The sequence below is a fragment of the Liolophura sinensis genome, chromosome 1, assembly GCF_032854445.1.
Source record: "Liolophura sinensis isolate JHLJ2023 chromosome 1, CUHK_Ljap_v2, whole genome shotgun sequence".
NCBI lineage: Eukaryota > Metazoa > Mollusca > Polyplacophora > Chitonida > Chitonidae > Liolophura > Liolophura sinensis.
The window spans coordinates 32,791,241-32,812,154 of record NC_088295.1 but is presented as its reverse complement, the minus strand read 5'-3'; the positions used below and the strand labels follow the sequence as shown (position 1 = coordinate 32,812,154).

Genomic DNA, 20,914 nt, shown 5'->3' with positions numbered 1-20,914 from the left:
GATTCCAACACAACATTCAATACCATATTCGCCAAAATGCAGCTTGCTCAGCTGCGAATATGGAGCTCAAAGGTTGTGTTACAATATTGTGCCAACTTTACTTTGTAAAATAACATTCAGATGGTTATTGGTACATACTGTACATGAATGTTACATGTATAATACAGTGCTATTTAGGAAGTTAAAAGTTCATCCAAAAAGACACAAATTTCATTGTTACTGCAATCCTACAATGTTGGAAATATAAGATATATTTTCACATTTCGAACGATTTTAGTGTCAAAAATACCTTCTTGAAATGGGTGTTCTGTAAACTATAACCGGGCCTTGAGGTACATTTCTACGGTCAGTTAACACAGAGTTCAAGTCCTAAAGGTCCTTTAGTCAATATTCCTCAAGTCAGCAACTTGCCACAGTGTCAAAGGGCATTTTGTTTGCAACATAACTGAAACTGTGCATGTATGTAAAGGTGCATAGTTGTGGTCAGGAAGCCAGGAGTCACAACACGTGCAACGCAAGTCGCAGACGCCCAGTAATGGACAATATAGGTCAGTATTTTGTTTAATCTGTATATTCAGTGCCATCTTAGACCGTTTCCAACATGCCTAGGCGTCATAAATGTCCTGGAAAGGCAATTAAACGACGGTATGTTGTTCATTTTTAATATGTCATGCCATCTTGGACCGTCTGCTACTTGCTACAGTGTCAAAAATGCCTTCTGTAAAATGAAATTTTCTTAGTTTAAAACACAAGTTTGTGTCAATACAACACAAGTGTCAAGGCGCTACCACATTTCTTTCGGCCAGTCTGTCTGACACCTGCATACAAACCTGTGAAGATATAAACAGAAACTTAACAGCGGCCATGTTGGAATTTGTTGCCCATCTGAAAAAAATAATCGCATCTTGAAAGACCACGTTCTCAGAGCGGTTAACGTCGTCAACCATTGCCTTATTAGTGCCACCAAGGCTCTCTCGCCATTACCCACCGCGAAAAAACTCGACTGTGCTTGCTACCCGTTAATCTCTTCAGGATTTGCCACGGTAGAAAATATCTACTTATTTCGGCACAGGCTTGTGGGACCATCTGTCCAGTAATGCATAGCTTGTATGTGAGGCTCAGTCGCTTTCATCTCTTGTATTATCGCTTTCAATATTGAGTGAACAGTCATGGTGGAATATGAAAGTTCGTCAAAAACAATAATGAACAACTTTTGTGTTCCAGCTCACTTTTCTCGTTCAGAAAGTAAGCCAAAATAGGATGCAGAGTATAGCTAGTCTGGTTCCAATAAGCTGACTGCATGGATTTCCTCCACTGACTTACAATTGAAGCTTTCCGCAAAGTCTATCTGTAGTATAATATCATGCTTGGGCAGAGCTTCCGTCGTATCTTATCAAATCTCGGACTCGAGTATCCTTTCTGACATTCTTGACTTTTCCCTTAATTTTTCTGTAACTGATACCCTCTTCCACCGTCCATTTATACTTCATGGCGTCTGGCATTCCATCTGGAATTAATATCCATGTCTGTTGGTTCGATGCCTTAAAAGTAAGCCTCCGGGTTTGTGTTACATCCCCCTGCTTCATAGCTGTGGGTACAACGGCCATATTTTGGTGTTTAAGTACACCGGCAACAGGCTTATAAACCCTGTTAACAAAATTTGTTTCGGACGCATTCTACAAAACGTTGCCAATGATGGGTTTTCTGACAGAAATTTTGCGTGAAGATTTAACAGGTAATCAGTTACAACCCGGGTTTGTGTCTTCTGTATGTCAGATTTCTTCATAGCAGATTTCCTAAGTTGTGAACGAATTATGTCATCTTCCGTACTTCCTGTCGATATTTTGTTTAGTTATGTTAACCCACTTTTGCCGAACTTTTTCAATTTTGTTTCGTCCAAACCCAGTTTTTGAGCTCCTGTACTTCTTTATGATTTTACCAAAAACATTTGACTTCAAAACATTCACTTTCCTTCTTCTTTCATTTGTTTCTTCATTGGCGTTCTTCAATTCTAACAGGAGAGCGTTTCCAAGAATTAACTGCCGGCGAATTTTACTGCCTCATGCATTCCAGAGACCGGCTATCTGAATGTCACCCCTGGCTTGACTTCTGAGTGTCTGCGGGATTTTGGTAGACTTATTGACAGTCGCTTGCTTGAACCTCTGGTTTCATATTCTGGTTACCAGAAGTAATATAAGTGATATAATACTGTAATGCTGACATCTATCAACTTCATGACTGATGACGCATGTAAAGGCAACGTTTTAATTCAGGTCTACTAAACTGTGGGTTTCAAAAGTGTATTAACTCAAAATGTGCATAATACCCTGACACTGGACATGTCACCGATGTGTGATGTTTCAGACCCTAAATCCTGAACGTGGTTCGTCCTCACCGACCGTAAGTGGAAAGGTCTACCAGCAGCCTGCGAATGGTCGTGGGTTTCTGCCGGGCTCTGCCCGGTTTCCTCTCACCATAATGCATAAAAAATTATAAGGCTTAAAACACCAGTCAAATAAATAAATGAATAAATGGAACGTGGTTCGAACATATCCACCATAATACTTCAAGACACGTGGAACCAATAGAGAGCTATTGTTAACTACATCCAAAGGCCTACATGCATGTATGCGGTAGTTTCGTGTGTGGTGGTAACGAACCTGTCAATCACGTACATTTATTTGAGTTACTTTTACGTCTTATCTCACAAGAAAAATGGTAAAGCATGACCTGTTTGTGACAGGTTATTGGCGCTCTTATAATAAGTGATGTGCGGCCTATATGGTTAATAGGGCCTATTCCATATCTTTTGTTTGCATAGGGACTAGGTGTTGTTCTACTTGTATATGTACTGTATAAGTATATATACTGTTTCACCCACGTGTTCCATGGACATGCTGTTTGGCTTTTACGTTCAGTGTGAAGGTATTTGCATGCACTCATGGCGGCTGCACCGAAACGGACCACATTCATGGTTATAAAGCTACCCCAGGTACTGTGGTCTTTCTTTATATCATTTGACGTATCTTACACTTAATCACACATTGTATGTTGCCCGTAAAACCCAGGGGATTTATTCTTCCCAAGTTCTAGTTAACAGAAACTCCTCTTATCTTAGCATCTTACCAAATAAATCTCTGATTATTATGTATTATTTGGACGTGTGAAGGTGCCATTTTCCAACAGCCACAAATTTTCATCACTACTGTTTCCCCAGAACAACTAATTGGATCCAGTCCAACAGTGCTGCCCGCCAAAATGTCATGTGGAGTCGTCGTTCTTATCTTCATTGTTATAGTCACAGTCACTTGAAAGGCAAGCAAAGACGAGTATCTTTTCTACACAAGCAAATATCATCTGATTATCTTCTCCAAGTTTCAAGGCGAAGAGTAGGCCTCACCAGAGGTATTACGTGTCATAAAAACGAAATGATAGGTTTTAATAACAGCGGTAAATGGAAAAGATGTATGGTCAAATGTTTGAAACAGAAGGTGCACGTCATGTCAGTCGTCCATATATTTACCAGCGAGTACGATCTGTGCTATTTAAGTAATATGAACAAACCTATATTTTTAGTAAAGGTCTGCACAGAAATTGGCAAACAGATCTGCCAGAAAGCTACTGTACACACTTTGTTTGTGACGAATAATGGATGACGTGTATAACGTAAAAAAGATGAAAAACATGAAAAGATAGATTTTAGAGTCAGACGTTGTATTTACTTTGCTAAGTAATGCAAAACCTTAATGTACAACGCCAGCGACATGTACTTTTAACTATCATACGATATTACTAAATTATATTTTAATAAACTCGAATCGGTTTCACTGACTTCGCTGACGCTATGAGAAAACCAGGAGCACATAAAAACCTGGAGCACATAGGCAGTATACATTTTTTTCATATATATTTTCAGAAATCAAGCTGAAGAAAGAACCAAAAGTTCATAATTTGATACAGAGACAGGTTCTTTTCCCACCTCAAATCATTGAGGTGTATGTTATGTCATACGCCCGACGTTTTTGAATAATATTCACTTTCAAATGTTCTGTGAGGCTAGATATTGATAAATTCCAGTGGATATCTATTATATGTATCTCATGAGATTACTTTGCCACAGCTAAATAAACCTGGCGAGAGCCATTAGGATGACATAGGCCACATGATGGTACCAGAATCCCGCACATTGATCTCAAACATCAACTTGAGTAACGGTATACACAAAATCGTGAAGGGAACCTTGGAGTTGCTGAACGGTAATCTGTGGACTGTTGCTGTGAGAATAATCAGAGGTACTCATCAATTCGTGCAGCCCATGAACCGTGAACAGACTGTCTTTCCTCAATCTGAATAGCACACATATGTAATGGTTTATGTAATAAGTCACAAATGAAGTAACGCAACTTAACAAATTACCACCGAATGAATTACATCAAAGAAGGAATAGGAGACTTTTAAACCATGTTATGTCTGCATTTAAAACGCTGCAATTTTGGCAGTACTAAATTGTATAAAATGTATGAAACTTGAGACTTTTAGACAACTCTGCGAGCAATCAATTATAATGTTAAACCTAACGCAATCATTGTGTTCGCATGGTTTTTAGTTTTCCATCAAGATTACTTACCTTTACTTTATCAGCATAAGGCAGGTAACAGAAAAGTTCAGTCTGTCTCATTATGCCAACTTTTTTGAATTTCTGTGTTGAAAGTAACTACGGTTTTGAGCGATGCCAAGAAGAAGTCGCGACCATGCGGAGCTCATCCAAAAATTGTGTCCTTTTTGGGTTACGAGCTGGAAGAGGATTAGTAGTAAAATACATAAATATGAAGACTTTGCTACTAATTTCTTCCGGAAGATTTATAAAGAGCAAGAATCAGCCAATTATACAACTTGGCATTAATGCACAATATGAAGGTAGACATTAAGAAAGTGGGGCCCCCGCCCGATTTATAACACATTTGCGCTTGCCTCATAAACAATTTTTTACTTAAAGTTTTCAATCATACCCGATTTGTTCTTTTTTTTCAGTTATAAATACTCACTTCAGGTATTATTGTTATGTCTTCTTGACTTACTCCTTGGTAAGATATGTTCACTAACACACTGTATTATAACTCAGTTTGTGTATTAGAGGATGTCATTAGGCACATCAAAAATCTGGTTTGTGTACAACAGTAAATTGGGAAACTTCGGGTGAGCCCACACAGGAATTGTGCCAGGTGCTACTCATGGATTCCACCTAACCTTATGTTGTAGATAACACAGTTCTGATGCTACACGGGCTCGGCATAATGGTAATTTACACACATTTCTAAGGGAGAAGAGGCGAGTCGCTGCAAACGGCGGACTGACAGAAACAAATTTGTTGCAATTAACTGAAGACGTGGCCCGGGGAATGGCGCATCGGTCAAAACTGAATAAACGTGAACAGATGCTGGTTTTATTTTTATCCTGCAATAAAAACTTTTTTTATTTAAACCCTAAGCATGACAAAATATTCACAGATTTGATATTTCCTCAATGTCCTGTGGCCCAAAAGGCTATGAGAGTGAGTGAGTACTTGAGGTTTAACGTCGTACTTAACAATTTTTCACTCATATGACGACGAAGGATTCCTTGAGAGTGTGTGTGATGTGCCCCCTTGTTGCAGGACGGATTTATACCGCTCTTTTATCCAGTGCTGCTTTACTGACACGACTTACCGAAGGTAAGTAAGCTGCCCCGTCCGAGCCATTATACTGATACGGGTCAACCAGTCGTTGCACTATCCCCTTAATACTGAAGGCCAAGCGAGAATTTACAACTTCCTCTTTTAAGGTCTTACATGTGACCCGACCTAGGATTGACCTTGGATGTATCGCCCCGAATGTTACGTTCTACCAACTGAGCTATTGGGACCGATCAAAAGGTAATGTGATGCATACAACAATGCACGTATATCCCATGATTACATAGTATGCACACTATAAGCCATAGTTAATACAACATCAAACTACAGCCTCGGTTTTCTTTACAGATTCTCCATGGAGACCTTAGCGCTTGAAACATTCTCGCTGCCAAGGATCTTACAGCCGATATCCTGGGTTACAGCAAGCAAAACCAGCTGAGAAAAGTGTTAACACCAAGGCAAAAGTATATCATAACGCTTTATTTAATGTCTGCTGGAAATTGTGCGGTATATTACATCGTGTACAGTACACCTAGTACATATTAGGAAGAGCTGTTTTTTTTATCCAGTATATAACTGGTCGGCTTATGGGGATTCACATTTTACATTTTAAGTTATCTATCAAAATGTGAATGGTGAAAACCAGTGCGTAAATTTTATCTGACAGTCTAAAATCTGGCCAACAATAGCTCTTAACTGGCAAAATTTGGTTTTACGTCAGCCCACAGGGCGCAAACTAAAAATCTTCGCAAGGATTAACGATTGATCTGCTCAAAGTTCCGCTGTAAGATGCTGACACAATTGCTCAGTATTAAAATAGTTTCGTGATGAAATCCCCTCAATTAGTTTACACTTACTTAGGCCTATTAGTGTATTATTCTGTTGGAAGGTGCAGATGATAATAAACTTGACTTTTCGGCTTAGTTATCCTCCTCATAACAACAGTTTTTCTCGCATTTAGACTTCGATGTTGTCAGAGTTATATCAAAGTGTCCTCGTTATCATCAGTGCTGATACGTTTGTCGTCGCTAATATATCTCCTCCTCCGCATTCTCTCACAACAGCTTTGAACCCGACCTTTTGGTCAACTGTAGTAAACAAGACGCTTTTTAGAATTTTTGGGCGTTCTTCAACTGTATATGAAAAGTAGGATTATCAAATGATTTTAAGAGCTGTTTTATTTAAAAACATTCAGTATGACTAATCAACAGTAAATTTGAAATGTAGACTTCGATAACTAAACACGTATCAGTGTTAATATTTTCCCATGTATTGTCATAGAATTAGTATCCTACAGTGGCAGCCTTCATATTAATCAATTTTTGGCCATGAGGTATGGAAATTCATTTATATCACAGTAAAATTAAGAGTCAGCAAACTGCTGTCTATAGTTACAGTGTAACACTGAAATGTTCCAAGGACGACCTACATGAACGACCAAAGTTTGAGGATGTTGTCCTATAGACTTGCTGCCGTGTTTACAGATGTACAGGTAAATCTCAGTAAATTTAACTCATCCAATACTGAAGGTAGAATGTTATGGCCATGTTACAAAAAGCTATCCTTAGGAACGTTTTCAAGTCTTGACAAATTTGTCTCTGCAATAATCATGAATCTAAACAATTGAATGCTCCTATATTTTAGAAATGCATACAAATTTTACACATAATTCTTGCGGAATAAGTCCCCAAAACTGCATCACAATGATATTTCAACATTGTAGAAATTATTAGCAGGATTAACATATGATATTTTGATTGAACAACGAGCTTCATCCGAGAATTTTCAACTGAGAGAGTCCTTATGAGCAAATCCAACATGGCAGCCAAATGACGTGATCAAACATTTCCAAAAGTTAAAGTGCACAACTTCAGGTCCTTAACTAAAAACATGCTGACGTTTTGTAAATGTCAAAAAACGCTCCACCATATCTTAAGAATAATAATAAGGCTCAACGGCTTGAACCCCTAATAATAATAACCCGAGCACATACTATAAACGTTCAAGTCTGAATGGCTTGAAACCCTAAGAATAATATTCCGAACAGATACAATCTGATAATATTCGGAACAGATACAGCCTGAATGAATTGAACACCGAATTACGTTTAATATTACTTTGATTTTGGCAAACCAAATTGAAATACTTGTGTATTGTGTGCTTGACAAGCTTTGTTTTTTTCCGTTTTAGTTCCGGAAATCACTTCAGGCTTAGCTACTCTCCCGATGAAAACGTTCTTCGTCGCTTGAAACAAAGACCACCCTTTGCGGTACATTTGGGTCTCAGAAAATATGCCGATAAACATGCATTATGACTTGGACACTTGATACGCATTGTTATAACTTCTCAATTTACTCTCTCGCATATTACTTTGAGTGTTTCTCAACACATCTGGTGTTTAAGAACTTTCAATCTCTTGACATTCGCCTTTTTGTGCTGGGACGTTGCTTCACCCTTGAGTTCCACATTCAAAATGTTTTCACCTCCAGCCCCAAGGCTTAAACCTGCCTGCTCGTCAGTAGCCCTGTAAGCGCAATACCTATGCCAAATGAAATTCAAGATATATTGTCATCGCAACAACCTCTCGTTGAACCCTTTCACAAATATTTGGGATGCGGTGAATTGCTCTGTATGCAAATGGTTTGTATTTCAAATGTTTAAAAAGAACTAGTCAGAAAAGAAGACTCTAAATGGTCGCTGTCAAAGAAAGTCCAATGGGTTACGTGAGATGTTTCCTCATAAAAGCCGTGAGTCACACATTCATCTCTACATATGTACACAATCGTGTACATCTCTAACGTGCGTCTGGGAGGCGATTCTGTGTATCGGTATTCATAGTTTCTAAGGCTGTTATATGCGTGTGTTTACCTACCTCAAAATAGGGCTAACCTATCCAGCATACATACCTACCTTTACACAGCCTAGCCGCTGTGATATGTGCATAAGGAAGCAAAGGGGCGAAGCATTTTACTACAGTTAATGTAAATGTTACATATACATACCTTATTTTAATGCTGTAAATTTGAAATCTGCACCAAACGTATCATATCTGGTCATTTCATACGACATTACTATGAAGTTTACGCAGAAAATCACTATAAATGTGAAGAAAATTCAGGGAAGATTATGGTAATGTTTGAAGAGCTGAAGTCGAAAATAGTCAGCTTTAGGTTGATGATGGGGCTCTTGAACAGGCAATAAAATGCAGTAGTGTGTCTAATTTTATACATAATATGTTCAAACGATTTCTAAACTGAGGATCATGGACAATACAAAGTCGCCAGCAATCAAGTATATCGGTACAAAAAATCTGACTACTGACAATCTGAATGGTAGTCATTTAAATGTAATCACTCGACGGACGGAACATACGTGTATAAGACATATACATTGAGGAATGATGGGATAGCATAACTGGGCACAATGTAGCAATCTCAGAACCAATTATAAACTGAGTGTTAAGGTGATACAATAATATCTGTATACACTAAGTAGTTATACATTATTGTTTGAACAGTTTTTAACTGTTGCGACCGATACGGTCGACAGCGCAGTGGGATGGATTATTTCAAATTTGTTATAGAAATGGGTCATTGATATACACCTCCCTCAAGAATATTTCATTTGTACGACTACGACCTGAGCTATTGTGGTCCGAAACCAGGGAACCAATCCATTAGTCCCATACCTGACAAAATTCCTGACTTAAACCAGCAGCCGAACCAACCAAAGCGGGATTCGAACCCACAACGTCAGTTTGGCCAATGGACTGAGATGAGCGAGACGCGTTAGTCCCAACCCTCCACCCCACAACTTCACCCATCCCCAGCTTTCTCATAAGTTATATGTTGGACAACCGTCGATAAATCATGTAAGATTCTAAAGCTTTGGGCAAGACCTGGCAAGGTGCTAAAAGCCATTGTAATGTAATGATGACTGAAAATTTGATTAAACTTCCCTCTTCCTCCCTGTCATGAATATCCCGATGGCTTCATTTAAATAATATAAGAGAAATTTGTTTTTTCTGAAAGATGTGGAGCAGTTTCGTTTCCTTGTCTCCAAGCTTGAGTACAAAGAAAGTGGGACAAAGCCCGGAGAAAACCATCGCACTTTCTCACATTCCATCCTGAAGTAAACCCAGTAATAATTTAGATTTTGCTTAATTTTAACACAAGCAGTACTCTAATGTATAATTCCGCGCCTATCACCACCGCCTTACAGTTAAAAAGATATAAACATAAGGGTGAATTTCACTCAATAATTTCTCCAAACTATACAATTTTTGTTGACGTACATTGCGATCTTCCAAACATAACACATTGCTCGGTAACTATAGGGCGTTGCATCGCGTGTAGCATGTCGCTGTTTCTCTCCTCAGCCAGTATAGTACCTCTACAGTACTGTACATATATGCACATGTATGTACATCCCTTCCTCACATATGTAGACGTTTAACACAGCCACTCACTTATTCACTTGTATACAAACCAGGAGTAGTGGGACATATTATAAACTACACCTCAGAATTAATATATCATTCATACATTTTGTATACGTGCGCCAGTGGTGAATACTGAATCACAATCATAACATAGATGGGGAAAGGCCAGTTCAAAGTAGTTATACTCTTTTCTATAGCACACCTTTACTGTATAGCCGACATGACAAGAAAATTTATATTTTAACCTTTTTCTGTTCCATATGTGGTTTGTCCATTTAATAAGTTACGATAAACTGGACAAGCAGGAAGAAAGGACGAAGAATGCAAAAGTACACAATCAGTGTGGCATATGACGACATACAGGCCCAGGTAATGTTTAATCTCTGTCTCCCCCTGCAGTGTTAACCTCAGCCGTTAAAGACTGAAGGCGACAGGTAAGATGGCATCTTATCCTCAGATAGGTTAGATTTTAGTGGATATAATGGAGTACTGTTACAGCTACTGTCAGTCTGTTTGAATAGTACATACATGTCTACATCTCTTCCAAACGTGTGTCAAACTCCAGACAGCGATACTGTCAAGTTTGATAACTTATTTGACTCCATGATACATATCACCATTAGAAGACACCGTGTACACATGTAAGCCATTGTGTCAATACGTGATCATTTTGTTAGATTACAGTTTTAGATATTTCTTGAACTACTGTATGGTCGATAGCTTATTTCCCCTTGTAGACGCGAAATTCTAAGTCCATTTTAATTTTTTTTTTTTTCGCTGGCTACTGTACACATCTTTAGCACCTGTTTGTTCTTTGACAGGTGTACAAATGTGTCTCGTGATTCATGACATTTGGAAAACCCTCCCATGGAGCCAGACATGCGGAAAGTCTACAATGGCCTCTGGCTCACTCTGACCATTGTAACTGTTCTGGTGAGAGACAAAGTATCCCTTAATAACGAATGCAGTATGGATCAATATTAAAGACCGTATAGTTATACACACAATGTTTTCTTCATATCCCAAATTCTCCACTAATGGTTCACCGTGAGTGAGACATTCCAAATGCTTTTGCTAATGAAGAGTATTTATTAAAACTAACAAAGATCATATTAACCATGTAGGCAAGTAAAAAAGTGTTGTTTTCTTTTAGAGCTATTTTCACGAATAAGTTAATGATTTCTATACAGCACATGATTTAGGAAACACGCCAAAACACGCCAAGATGTGCCTTAATAGAGACACGTCAAAACTACTTGGTGACATGTCTACAAAACAAAGGATTTATTGTTCATTTCGGGTACATTTAATGTCAACCACATTTTTTTCAATCAATTCGTTGAACATAATGTATAAAAAAATACTTAATATACGGGGACAAAATTAGAACTTCTCTTTTTCGTTTGTTTTTAGGTTACACGACATACTTTTGCAGTGGTGGATTCGCTTGGCTGTGTCAGTTATAGTAGGTCAAATTTTATAATCATTGCTATATAATGAATGGTTAAAAGAATCACGTTGATATCTATCTTTACGTTGATACATGAACATTTAAGTAGAGTTTATGCCAAACCTTTAATCCTGACTATAAATGTTGAAAAAGCTTACTAAAACCTAATCTGTTTCACATTTTGATTTTAAAATATAGTCTGAGTGACGTTAGAATATATTCTGTTATTGAAATTAACATCCTGTTAAGTTAATACAATGTATCTGTTGAACTAATATAATATGTATGTCATATGTAACATCAGTCTGCTGCAAATGCCAGAATACATTCTCGCATCACTTAGAAAACTTTTTTTTTTACTTTTACAGATACTTTTCTGAACTCATTCTGTTAGAAATCATAATCACTGATTGGTGCTGTTCAATGAATATTATAGTTCTTTCTTGTACAGCAGAAGCAAAATTGAGGACTTTTCTTCTCCATGGCATCATCTGTACAAACTCGTATCTTTTACAAATAGGGAAGAAAGATTCTGATACCCGTAGTTTTTTCAGTGCAGAAAGAGAAACCATTGAGAACCTATTTATTTTCTGGCCACTGGTAAAATCTTTCTGGAAGAGTTACATACTTGCTTACACAATACGGCAGGACTACCTAAAAAGTAATAAATTCAAAAATAAAGAATATTTATTAGTAAAATTTATTACTAGATTAAATATAAACACCTTTCTTACTTATTGCAGAAACAATATAATATGGAAAAAACCTTATTAGCTATTGGCGACAGTGTTAACATATTCGATAAAAAAAAATGGTCAGCCATTACCGCCTGCTCAATGTTATCTCGAGATAAATGTATCAAAACTTTTATAAGAAAAATACAAACACTGTGACAAGGTTTTACATTTTTACTTAAGTTCGAAATGTCTTCGTGGAATCGACCCCTGGCCCTTTTCAGTCTATGCTAAAAGTTAGCGCCATATTCGAACTAGTACATTACTGTAGATGAATTCAAATGACTAACTCGGTGCTACACACTGTATGTCAAACAGGTTACTTGAGATCTGCATGAATTTCGAATCTGGTGTCAGCACGATATTTCTTATTCAATTAACAAATAAAGACAAACGAATCTGGTGCCAACTTACCACATTTTCATACCAGTTTGCCTTGGTTTAAACAATGAGATGTATTCAAACAATTTTATCGGTAAAAATATTTTCTTATTTTTTAATGTTTTGCGAAACGTGTGCTGTTGTTTTTGTTTTAATTGATTTTTTTTTCTTTTTGTATTTTGCGAATTATTAAAAAGAAGTTGACTGGCATCGCATAGTTTTGTTTCTTTCATGTTTCCACAAAACGCAATGTTTAGGATAGACTGAATGAATGACTATGGCTTCACGCCAGACAAGGATAGAAAATTTGATGTTTAAATTTCCATTTCTCGTGAAGCATTCAATATTTCATGACTAAGAGATGGTTCATTTGGACATAATTATGTGCCTTGTTTTTAAGCAACTTTTCTTAATATAACCTTTACAAATATCCATACATGAATCCCCCCACCAACCTCCCCTAAGAGGAAAGAACAATTCAGAACTTTGACGAATGCCTTCCAACTGGCGTGGCAGACAGTCAGTTATACAGGCAAACATATGCATCACAAGCCAGTCACTTGGCTGAAGCCGATGGTTTACTCGTATTTATGAACTATTCTTAAACATAGGGCGCTTACTTCCAGCCATACATAATGGGGTACTTTGACTTTGATATTGGTTCAATTATCGATGTAAACAGCTCAATGTTATACACCGTTCCACAAGAAATCATCGATATTAATTAGGGTTGACAGCGCAAACATTGCATTACCAATCACTAAACACATTTTACTACAATACTAGAAAAATACCGGAGATGTCGGTAAGTTGATTTATCTTTGTGTAAAAGACACAGGTGAATGCAGCTTATATAGTGCCTTCCAATTACAGATAGGTTTAACTTCCTACATCGAGGTTACGGAACCTGAACAGGACACGAGCCCTCTGCAAGTTTGACGTAAAAGGCGGTCATTTCGGCCACATGACAAGGCGCCTGTACAGATCCAAATTTCTTGGAAAACTGGCCAAATATAACGATGGCATGGCGATCTTTTCCCGTCATAGGGCGTATCGGGAGCATTTAGCACGGACAAATGTTTTACTAGCTACGTGAGCCCATAGACGCTTTGGGGACGGTATTTCGGGTTCATCAAGTAGTACGTTACTGTACTAATTTTAAGATTATCACAGATTTTAAGACTATCACATGATGTCCTTGCGAGTTCCTCACAAGCCCCATCCTATATATAAAACTCCTACTGATATATTACTTCTCTCTTCCGATTCCTTGCGACTGCCGTTCGTCGTCCTCGGTTTATCCTTCTGTTCCTGACTTAAAGGGCCTCGCCCCATCGGTGATTTCTTAATGATCCACAAAGATCTCACGTGGGCTTTGTAGACAGAATAGGTCCATATCTATTAAACCACAATTGACTGTTCCGTGTGACAGTTGACTATATTGGTTTTATTTGACTGGATTGCTGTCGATGATGCAGTTAAATATTCAAAACACATTTTGAAGGTAAGTATACAAAAGTAGATTTTATGTTATTTTCAAATTTTATACGAATTTATTTTATGTTGTTCTATTTACTTTTAGTTCTGATGTGATGTTCTCCTGTCGGCATACAACTGTTTCGTTCTAACATATTCGCGCTACAATATGACTGAAACACTGCCGATGTGAAGTTGAACCCTATAGTCATTGGAACGGATGGTGTTGTTTAAAACTAGTTTGCATTCATTTTTTTTTATTTTTGGTACTTATAACGTCGGGCTTAAAGACTTTTAACTTAGACCAAAGGGGCAGAATGTAGATCTGAATTAAATCGGATTACCCGGAGACAATGCTGGATTTTATGTTACGGAATGTCTGCTGGTAATAGCTTTTGCATACAGCCAGATCCGAATTTTGAAAGTGTGCTTTATTTCCACCACAGATACATCACTCTTACCATTTATTGCTCTCAACGTTACGCTGCTGACTACACACAAAGTTGCCGCATCTGTCATCCTGTCAGCTGGTTACTATGACGGAATTAATGTGTATATATACGACGGAGGAAATGAGCTGTCGTCAGGATCAGTGAACCTCAGTCGTCACACGTTCGGACCAGGAATCCTTTTAGTCAATCTGACCAATCCGCTAACCGTTGGCGAAACCCACGATGTCACCGCCAGAACAAGAACTGGATCTGTGTGCAGCTATTCTGCTAAATCTGTGCAAGCTACTGTCATAGAGCAACAAGGTACACTTTGGATTTCGTTTACTCTCATTTTTGATAGCCTACAGCCTCATTTAAACAAGCTGTGATTTTCATAGGATGGAGGTTAGACAAGTAACAAGCAACAAGACAATTTTTGAGCAATTGATAAATATATGTACAAAAACAGCTTTTCGTAAAAGAAAGATTGCTAACTTTTAACTTGGGTGGAAATAAATGGAAGACGCTTTTATCATTCCGGAGATAAATTTGTAAATTATTGACGACTCACTTGATTTTGAGTAGTTTTGTTCGATGAAAATTTGTTAGATTTACTTATTTATTTATTTATTTATTTTATTGGAGTTTTACGCCGTTCTCAAGAATATAATGATTGTACCCATGACAATTTAGTTACTTAGTTTGAATGAAGCAGAAGTGCTTTTTAGCCGGGTTTGAATATCTGTGGGAGAAGAATAAACAGGGCGTAATTCGTGACTATTCAGGCATTCTTATGTGTAATTCACAACCAATGAACACCATTGCTCATCTAATAATTGAACTGACTGTATCATTGATTGTCTGACTCTCCTACTCTCCTTCACAGGCTCTGTCGTCGTCACCACTCCAGCCCCTCTGCAGACAACAACTCCGGTATACGGTAAGACTGGGTAGTATAACTTGTTCTTATTTGGTTGAATGTTAACAAGCCTGCTCCCACATATAGTAAAAGACTTGCCATCTACTTCAGGAATATGACAGTTTCTGAGATGTTAAATTGAAAGTGAAAACACGTATTTGGGAACACGTGGTGAAATATAGACGTCGATATTTCCCTTGAAAACTGATTAACGGCAAAGTATTAAGTCGCCGTGAAGAATACAGTAGAAGTATGATGAAAGTTCGTCACAGCATAAACAGACGAAGCTCAGAAGAGTATTCGTACAAACAAATACAGAGCCTGCACAACAAAAGAGACGACTTGTTTCCACCATTGTGACACATGTAGGCATGTATGGACGTCACACGTTGAAAAGTGTAGATTACTCTCCCTCCCCCAGAAAAATAAGTAAGTAAATAAATAGATACAGTTTTCGTTTTATTTGCACCTGCACATAGATGTGTCATTTATGTGCATGTTTACTTAATAAAGTTTTCTGGTTTTGCTTTATCTCTTGAGATTTCACATGCTTTAATGGCTTGCTCATAAATGGCCCTTAGCTATTTGACATTTTATGTGTGGTCACTTAATACACAAGTGTGGGTAAACCACACTGTCAAATAGTTTCATGGAAAAACGAATGATTTTTCACTGTGATGTCTAACACCTTAACTTGTATCTGATGCATGGAAAAAAGGCAACTCAGATCAAGCAAAATCACGTCACCAAGTGAATTCTTTGATCGAAATCCTTACGCGTTGAACGACTTGACGCGGAATTCGCATGAGCCGAATAAGTACCGCATGAGGAGAATGACTATCGTATCGGACCGCACCGTAGTGTGAACGTACCATAAATATGGTTATCTTCTGTTTAAAGGGCGTTGTGCTTAATGCTTACTGTCAAACTCTTGGAAGCATGAGGTGTTAGTTAGGTCGCAGCCATGTTATAGAAATTTTTGAGCGGCCGATAGATTTAATCTCTCGGGTCGCCTAGGATAGTCTTACATAAAGTTTGTGCCACATTACTTGCCTGCCACAAGCCGATGGCTTAAACACTGTACACTCAGTTTTCCTCCACACATGAAACTGATCTCCGTGGATTGATAGAATGATCTGGTTTACCGCATTAAACACTAGTCAGTTGCAGTTATGACTTGTTACCAACCACGCCTGTAAACATTGAATTATATTTTTTCATTTTTTATATTTGTCAGTGTCTGACCTACGTTTTTCTCTCTTTGTACGCTATAGCCTGCATAATAAATTCAGTCCATCATTCTCGATGCTTCGATGTTTAGTGTCACTGTAAATATAGTGTACATTCTGGAAATATGTAATGGTGTCATTTGTCCTCCATTTTCTGCACGTTGTGAGCTAGTGTTTCGTCACTTGCTATTTTTGGAGACGTTATTTTGGAGCTTGTATCACTCATCATCTCTTTGTGACATTACATACATTTCATCACAGCTTACCTTAAAGGTGACTTTGTGTATATTTCGGAGAAAACATATACCGACAGCTCAGCATCACGGACGCTACTATCAAAAGCCGAGAAGATACACATTCACTGGCAGTTGAAGAATACAACACTTATCGGACTATCATCAGTATATTGAGGAATTCATCTTGACTGTGAATTTTATACTTACGTGAATTGACTCGCCTTTGAAAGCCGGAATATTCCATCTGGTTATAGACGCTGTCATCAGTAAGAGACCATACTTTTTTGTAATAATTTGTATTGTTTTGTATATCAGTGTCAGTTGTATTATTTGTCTATTTTGTTCAAATATATGTATTGAACATATTCAATTGTCTTTGTGTTTCTTTGTTTGATCTTGTGTAAGGCCTATCGGTTATCTGGGAGATGAACAAGTCAGTTGTTTCTCATCTATACTCTCCGATAGTGGTACCCTTACAGACTCAACAGTCAAGTTATTTGAATGTTTACATTTGAAACAATTCTACCCTTTTATCGAAATAATATTAACAAAAGTTCACCACTTTAATGGCTAAGGACGCCACCTTCTTCAAGGATCCTCATAAAGTTTTTGTCCTCAAAGATTTTTTTGTGAAGCTAAACCTCAGGTTTATTTGTTTATCTTTAAATATAATATTAACTTAACACACATTTCAACAACAATAGGTTTTGCAAAAATTACAAAGTGACTGTCCATTCTAACCATTGACTGTGTCCAAAACTATACGGGTATGCAAACTTATTCTCAATAGTCAGGTAATATCCATAATATCAGTTGAACAAGACATGCAGTAGCTTGATCCAATACATGAAACACGTGCAACACTTTCTTTTATTTCTAGTTCCATCAACACCCACGTTAGCCAGTGCCGTGGAAGAGTCTGGTGGTATCCGGGTCACGTGGACAACAGACACAGGTCAGCTTTACAACATCATTGTGACTGCCCAGCCTTCAAGTGGTGCTCCTGTCACTAAGGAGGTGTCGGTATTTGGTAACCAGCCACAGAGTACCACAATTCCTACAGATAGGTTGGTCAAAGGTCAGACCTACACTCTATGGCTGATAGCAGAGTCTAGAGGTGTCCAGTCTTCCAGGTCTTCACCACTCACGGTCACACTGAGTGAGTACACGTGCATACCATAAAAATCCACTTCTTTTCTATGCTGAGACAACTGATACTTGATGACACAACTGCATGTACACACTTAGAAGGACCTGGCGTTGCTAAAAGTTGACCAGTTCTCGAGGATTAATGTATCCCGATATTCTTTATTAAATGTCATGACGAAACAGGATTTTGAGAGATTTGAGACGTGAGGTCTAATAAATTACAAGTACATGTGTACCTCACATGTGAAAAAGTTCTTCAGTAACTTGTCAAAGGTCGGTGCTTTTGACCGGGAACTCCGGCTTCCTCCGCCAATAACACTGACCGCCATCGTATAAGTGCAATATTAATGAGTATGAACTCAGTGTCCACTGTAATATCACAAACTGTATATACTGTGTTTCTATATTCCAGCCCCTTCCCGGCCGGTTCTTCTGTCCATCACTCCCTCTTCAGGAGATCAGACTATTGCTGTGAGATGGCGGAATGGAGGAGGCATTGTAGACAGATTCTATGTGAGAATACATGACACTTTGGGCTGGTCAAAAGAAGATGAAGTTCCCTACCGGAATACCACTGATAAATATTGTCATGTATTCAAAGCTCCAATGCCTGGGGTATACAACATGCTGGTGAAGTCACATTCTGGACAATTAAACTCATCGTACGTGGAATTTCCAAGCGTAACGTTAAGTAAGTATATAATTTTTGGCGTCCTCTAGCTTACGTATACAAATAGTGGGCGAACTGATAATCACAATAAATCATATAAATATAAATCATTACATCTGCTTGGTATATCCTACATGTACAAGGTTGGCCGCTGCAATATATGTGACATTTGTATTTTTCTTTATTCTGCCAAGGACATTTTTCATTCCGCATAGTTCAAAATAGCGGTATTTTGTACCTGGGGCGTTTGTTACTGACAAACTCTTTGCATATTAACCTTTAAAGGACGTTCACACTGCTCATCATGAGCACTATTGTACCGGGAGCATGATCACTGAATAGACAAAACAAGAAAACGAATGAAAAATACATGAAAAACATTTCGGTATAAAGTTGTAGGTGTAATCTTGTACATGTAGTAGGCGCGTAAGCACCAAGCACCAAGATCACTTGATACGCATTTGCTCTACCTAGAAGCGTAAGCCTGTGTCGGGTAATATTATTTTATTTGCTCTAATAGAGAAAACTATGGCTTTAAGGATTGTTAACATCGTTGAGGCTAGTCCGGCGCTAGACAGTATCAAGTACGTAGGCCTAACATTTGCTTATTTTTATGGTTTCATTTTCTTATATTTTATGAAAAATGATGGAGTAAAGGCATCTTCTCGGCATTTTTACCTGTTTATTCTGGTTTTCGATCCTCACGCGGAAACCTTTATCTGTAAACAATAAATATATTTAAAAAAGAAATAATTACAATACATTAACTTTAAATAAAGCTGTTTTTCACTTGCTAAAGACCAAAAAGCTATCGGAATCTCAATCCGATTTCGAGGGAAAATGGATCACCACAGATAGATACCACACAAATGAATTATGCATTTGTCTGTAGTAATGGAGTTTACAAATTTCGCTGTGGCGGAGAATTTTCACTTGTACTTTATACATGTACATGTCTCTTTCAAACAGACCCTTCCCCTGTCAACATCTCAGTCCAGTCTAAAACTTCCCGGAGTATACAGCTGAACTGGCAGAGGACAGATAACAACATAAGAAGTTACAAAATGGTGGTGTCTTGGGGTGGAAGCTGTGTTCAGACCGTGTATTTTGCTGATGAGCTTCTTTTCGTAAGTTTATATGCAGGTCTGCGGAAAACTGGACACAGACCTTTGAGCTGACAGACGACATAACGAGTAGTTGTATAAAACTCTCCTGAATTAAAGTAACTATTAAACTTTTAAAATGTAAATTATCGCATTGTGCAACCTCAACCAAATACAGTATCATAGCAGTTCTCTCCTGGATGATAAAAGTGGGATATTTTATTTTGGCACAATTCCACCAAATATCGGTGAATAAAATCGTTTAAATGGCGTGGAATTTTTGTTTTTTTTCTAAGCCAAATCCTACCTCTCCCTGCGTATCCGTGAGAACAGAGGTCTTCGATGTTAACAATGCTGATATCACCTACAACATCACTGGACTGCTTCCCTACACTGAATATCAGTTAGCCCTCTATGTCACATTTCTGTCGGGAAACGAACCTAGCCGGCTTAACGTTATGACAGAAGTGGGAGGTAAAGACAAATGGGTATTTAATATAACACATATTTAATATAAAGCGAACTATCCATAATAATAATAAATTAATGTAACCGTTACAGGCAAGTGTCATTTCATTTATATACTGTATATATCAATAGGCCTAAATACATTTGAAGTATTGCGTAAATCAACGGATTACTCTCAGTGCCCAGTGATTCAGCAGCTTTTAACCAAAATTGTGAGAGAAAAATAACAAGTCTCAATAATATAGGGAGAACTGAAGTTTATGTTTGATAGAATGTGAGAGTCATTTCAGTGTTCACATATCCACTGAATGTGGTGGTTTTCGCACGAAACAAACTCAATTGTTTTCTACAGTGCCAGCTGAGGTGTATGATATTCGCGTAACAGTGAAAGAAACTAAGAATGTGAGTGTATGCTGGAAGCCGCCAGAGCCTTTCCCTGGTCCTACAAGCTACACACTGACCCTAGTGGATCTGGGAGAGGAGCTACAGCAAGATAGAGAGCAAGTTATCGCTGGTAAGTGAGCTCAGTAATAAAGAATACAAGTGTGATGTTCGT

The 20,914-nt window shown here is 37.9% G+C and overlaps 2 protein-coding genes across 2 annotated transcripts in view; both read left to right on the top strand.

The window, feature by feature from the left end:
- LOC135480203 (tyrosine-protein phosphatase 10D-like) overlaps nucleotides 1–20,914 on the top strand; it is a 57,515-nt gene that overhangs the window by 17,292 nt on the left and 19,309 nt on the right. The window lies entirely within an intron of this gene.
- On the top strand, nucleotides 10,948–20,880 carry LOC135479078 (uncharacterized). Its single transcript, XM_064758835.1, has 9 exons — nucleotides 10,948–11,045; nucleotides 11,526–11,577; nucleotides 14,600–14,908; nucleotides 15,471–15,524; nucleotides 17,849–18,127; nucleotides 18,530–18,808; nucleotides 19,757–19,914; nucleotides 20,187–20,364; nucleotides 20,711–20,880. Exons 1-9 carry the CDS (start codon nucleotides 10,980–10,982, stop codon nucleotides 20,878–20,880), a joined length of 1,545 nt encoding a protein of 514 aa, XP_064614905.1. The 5' UTR covers nucleotides 10,948–10,979.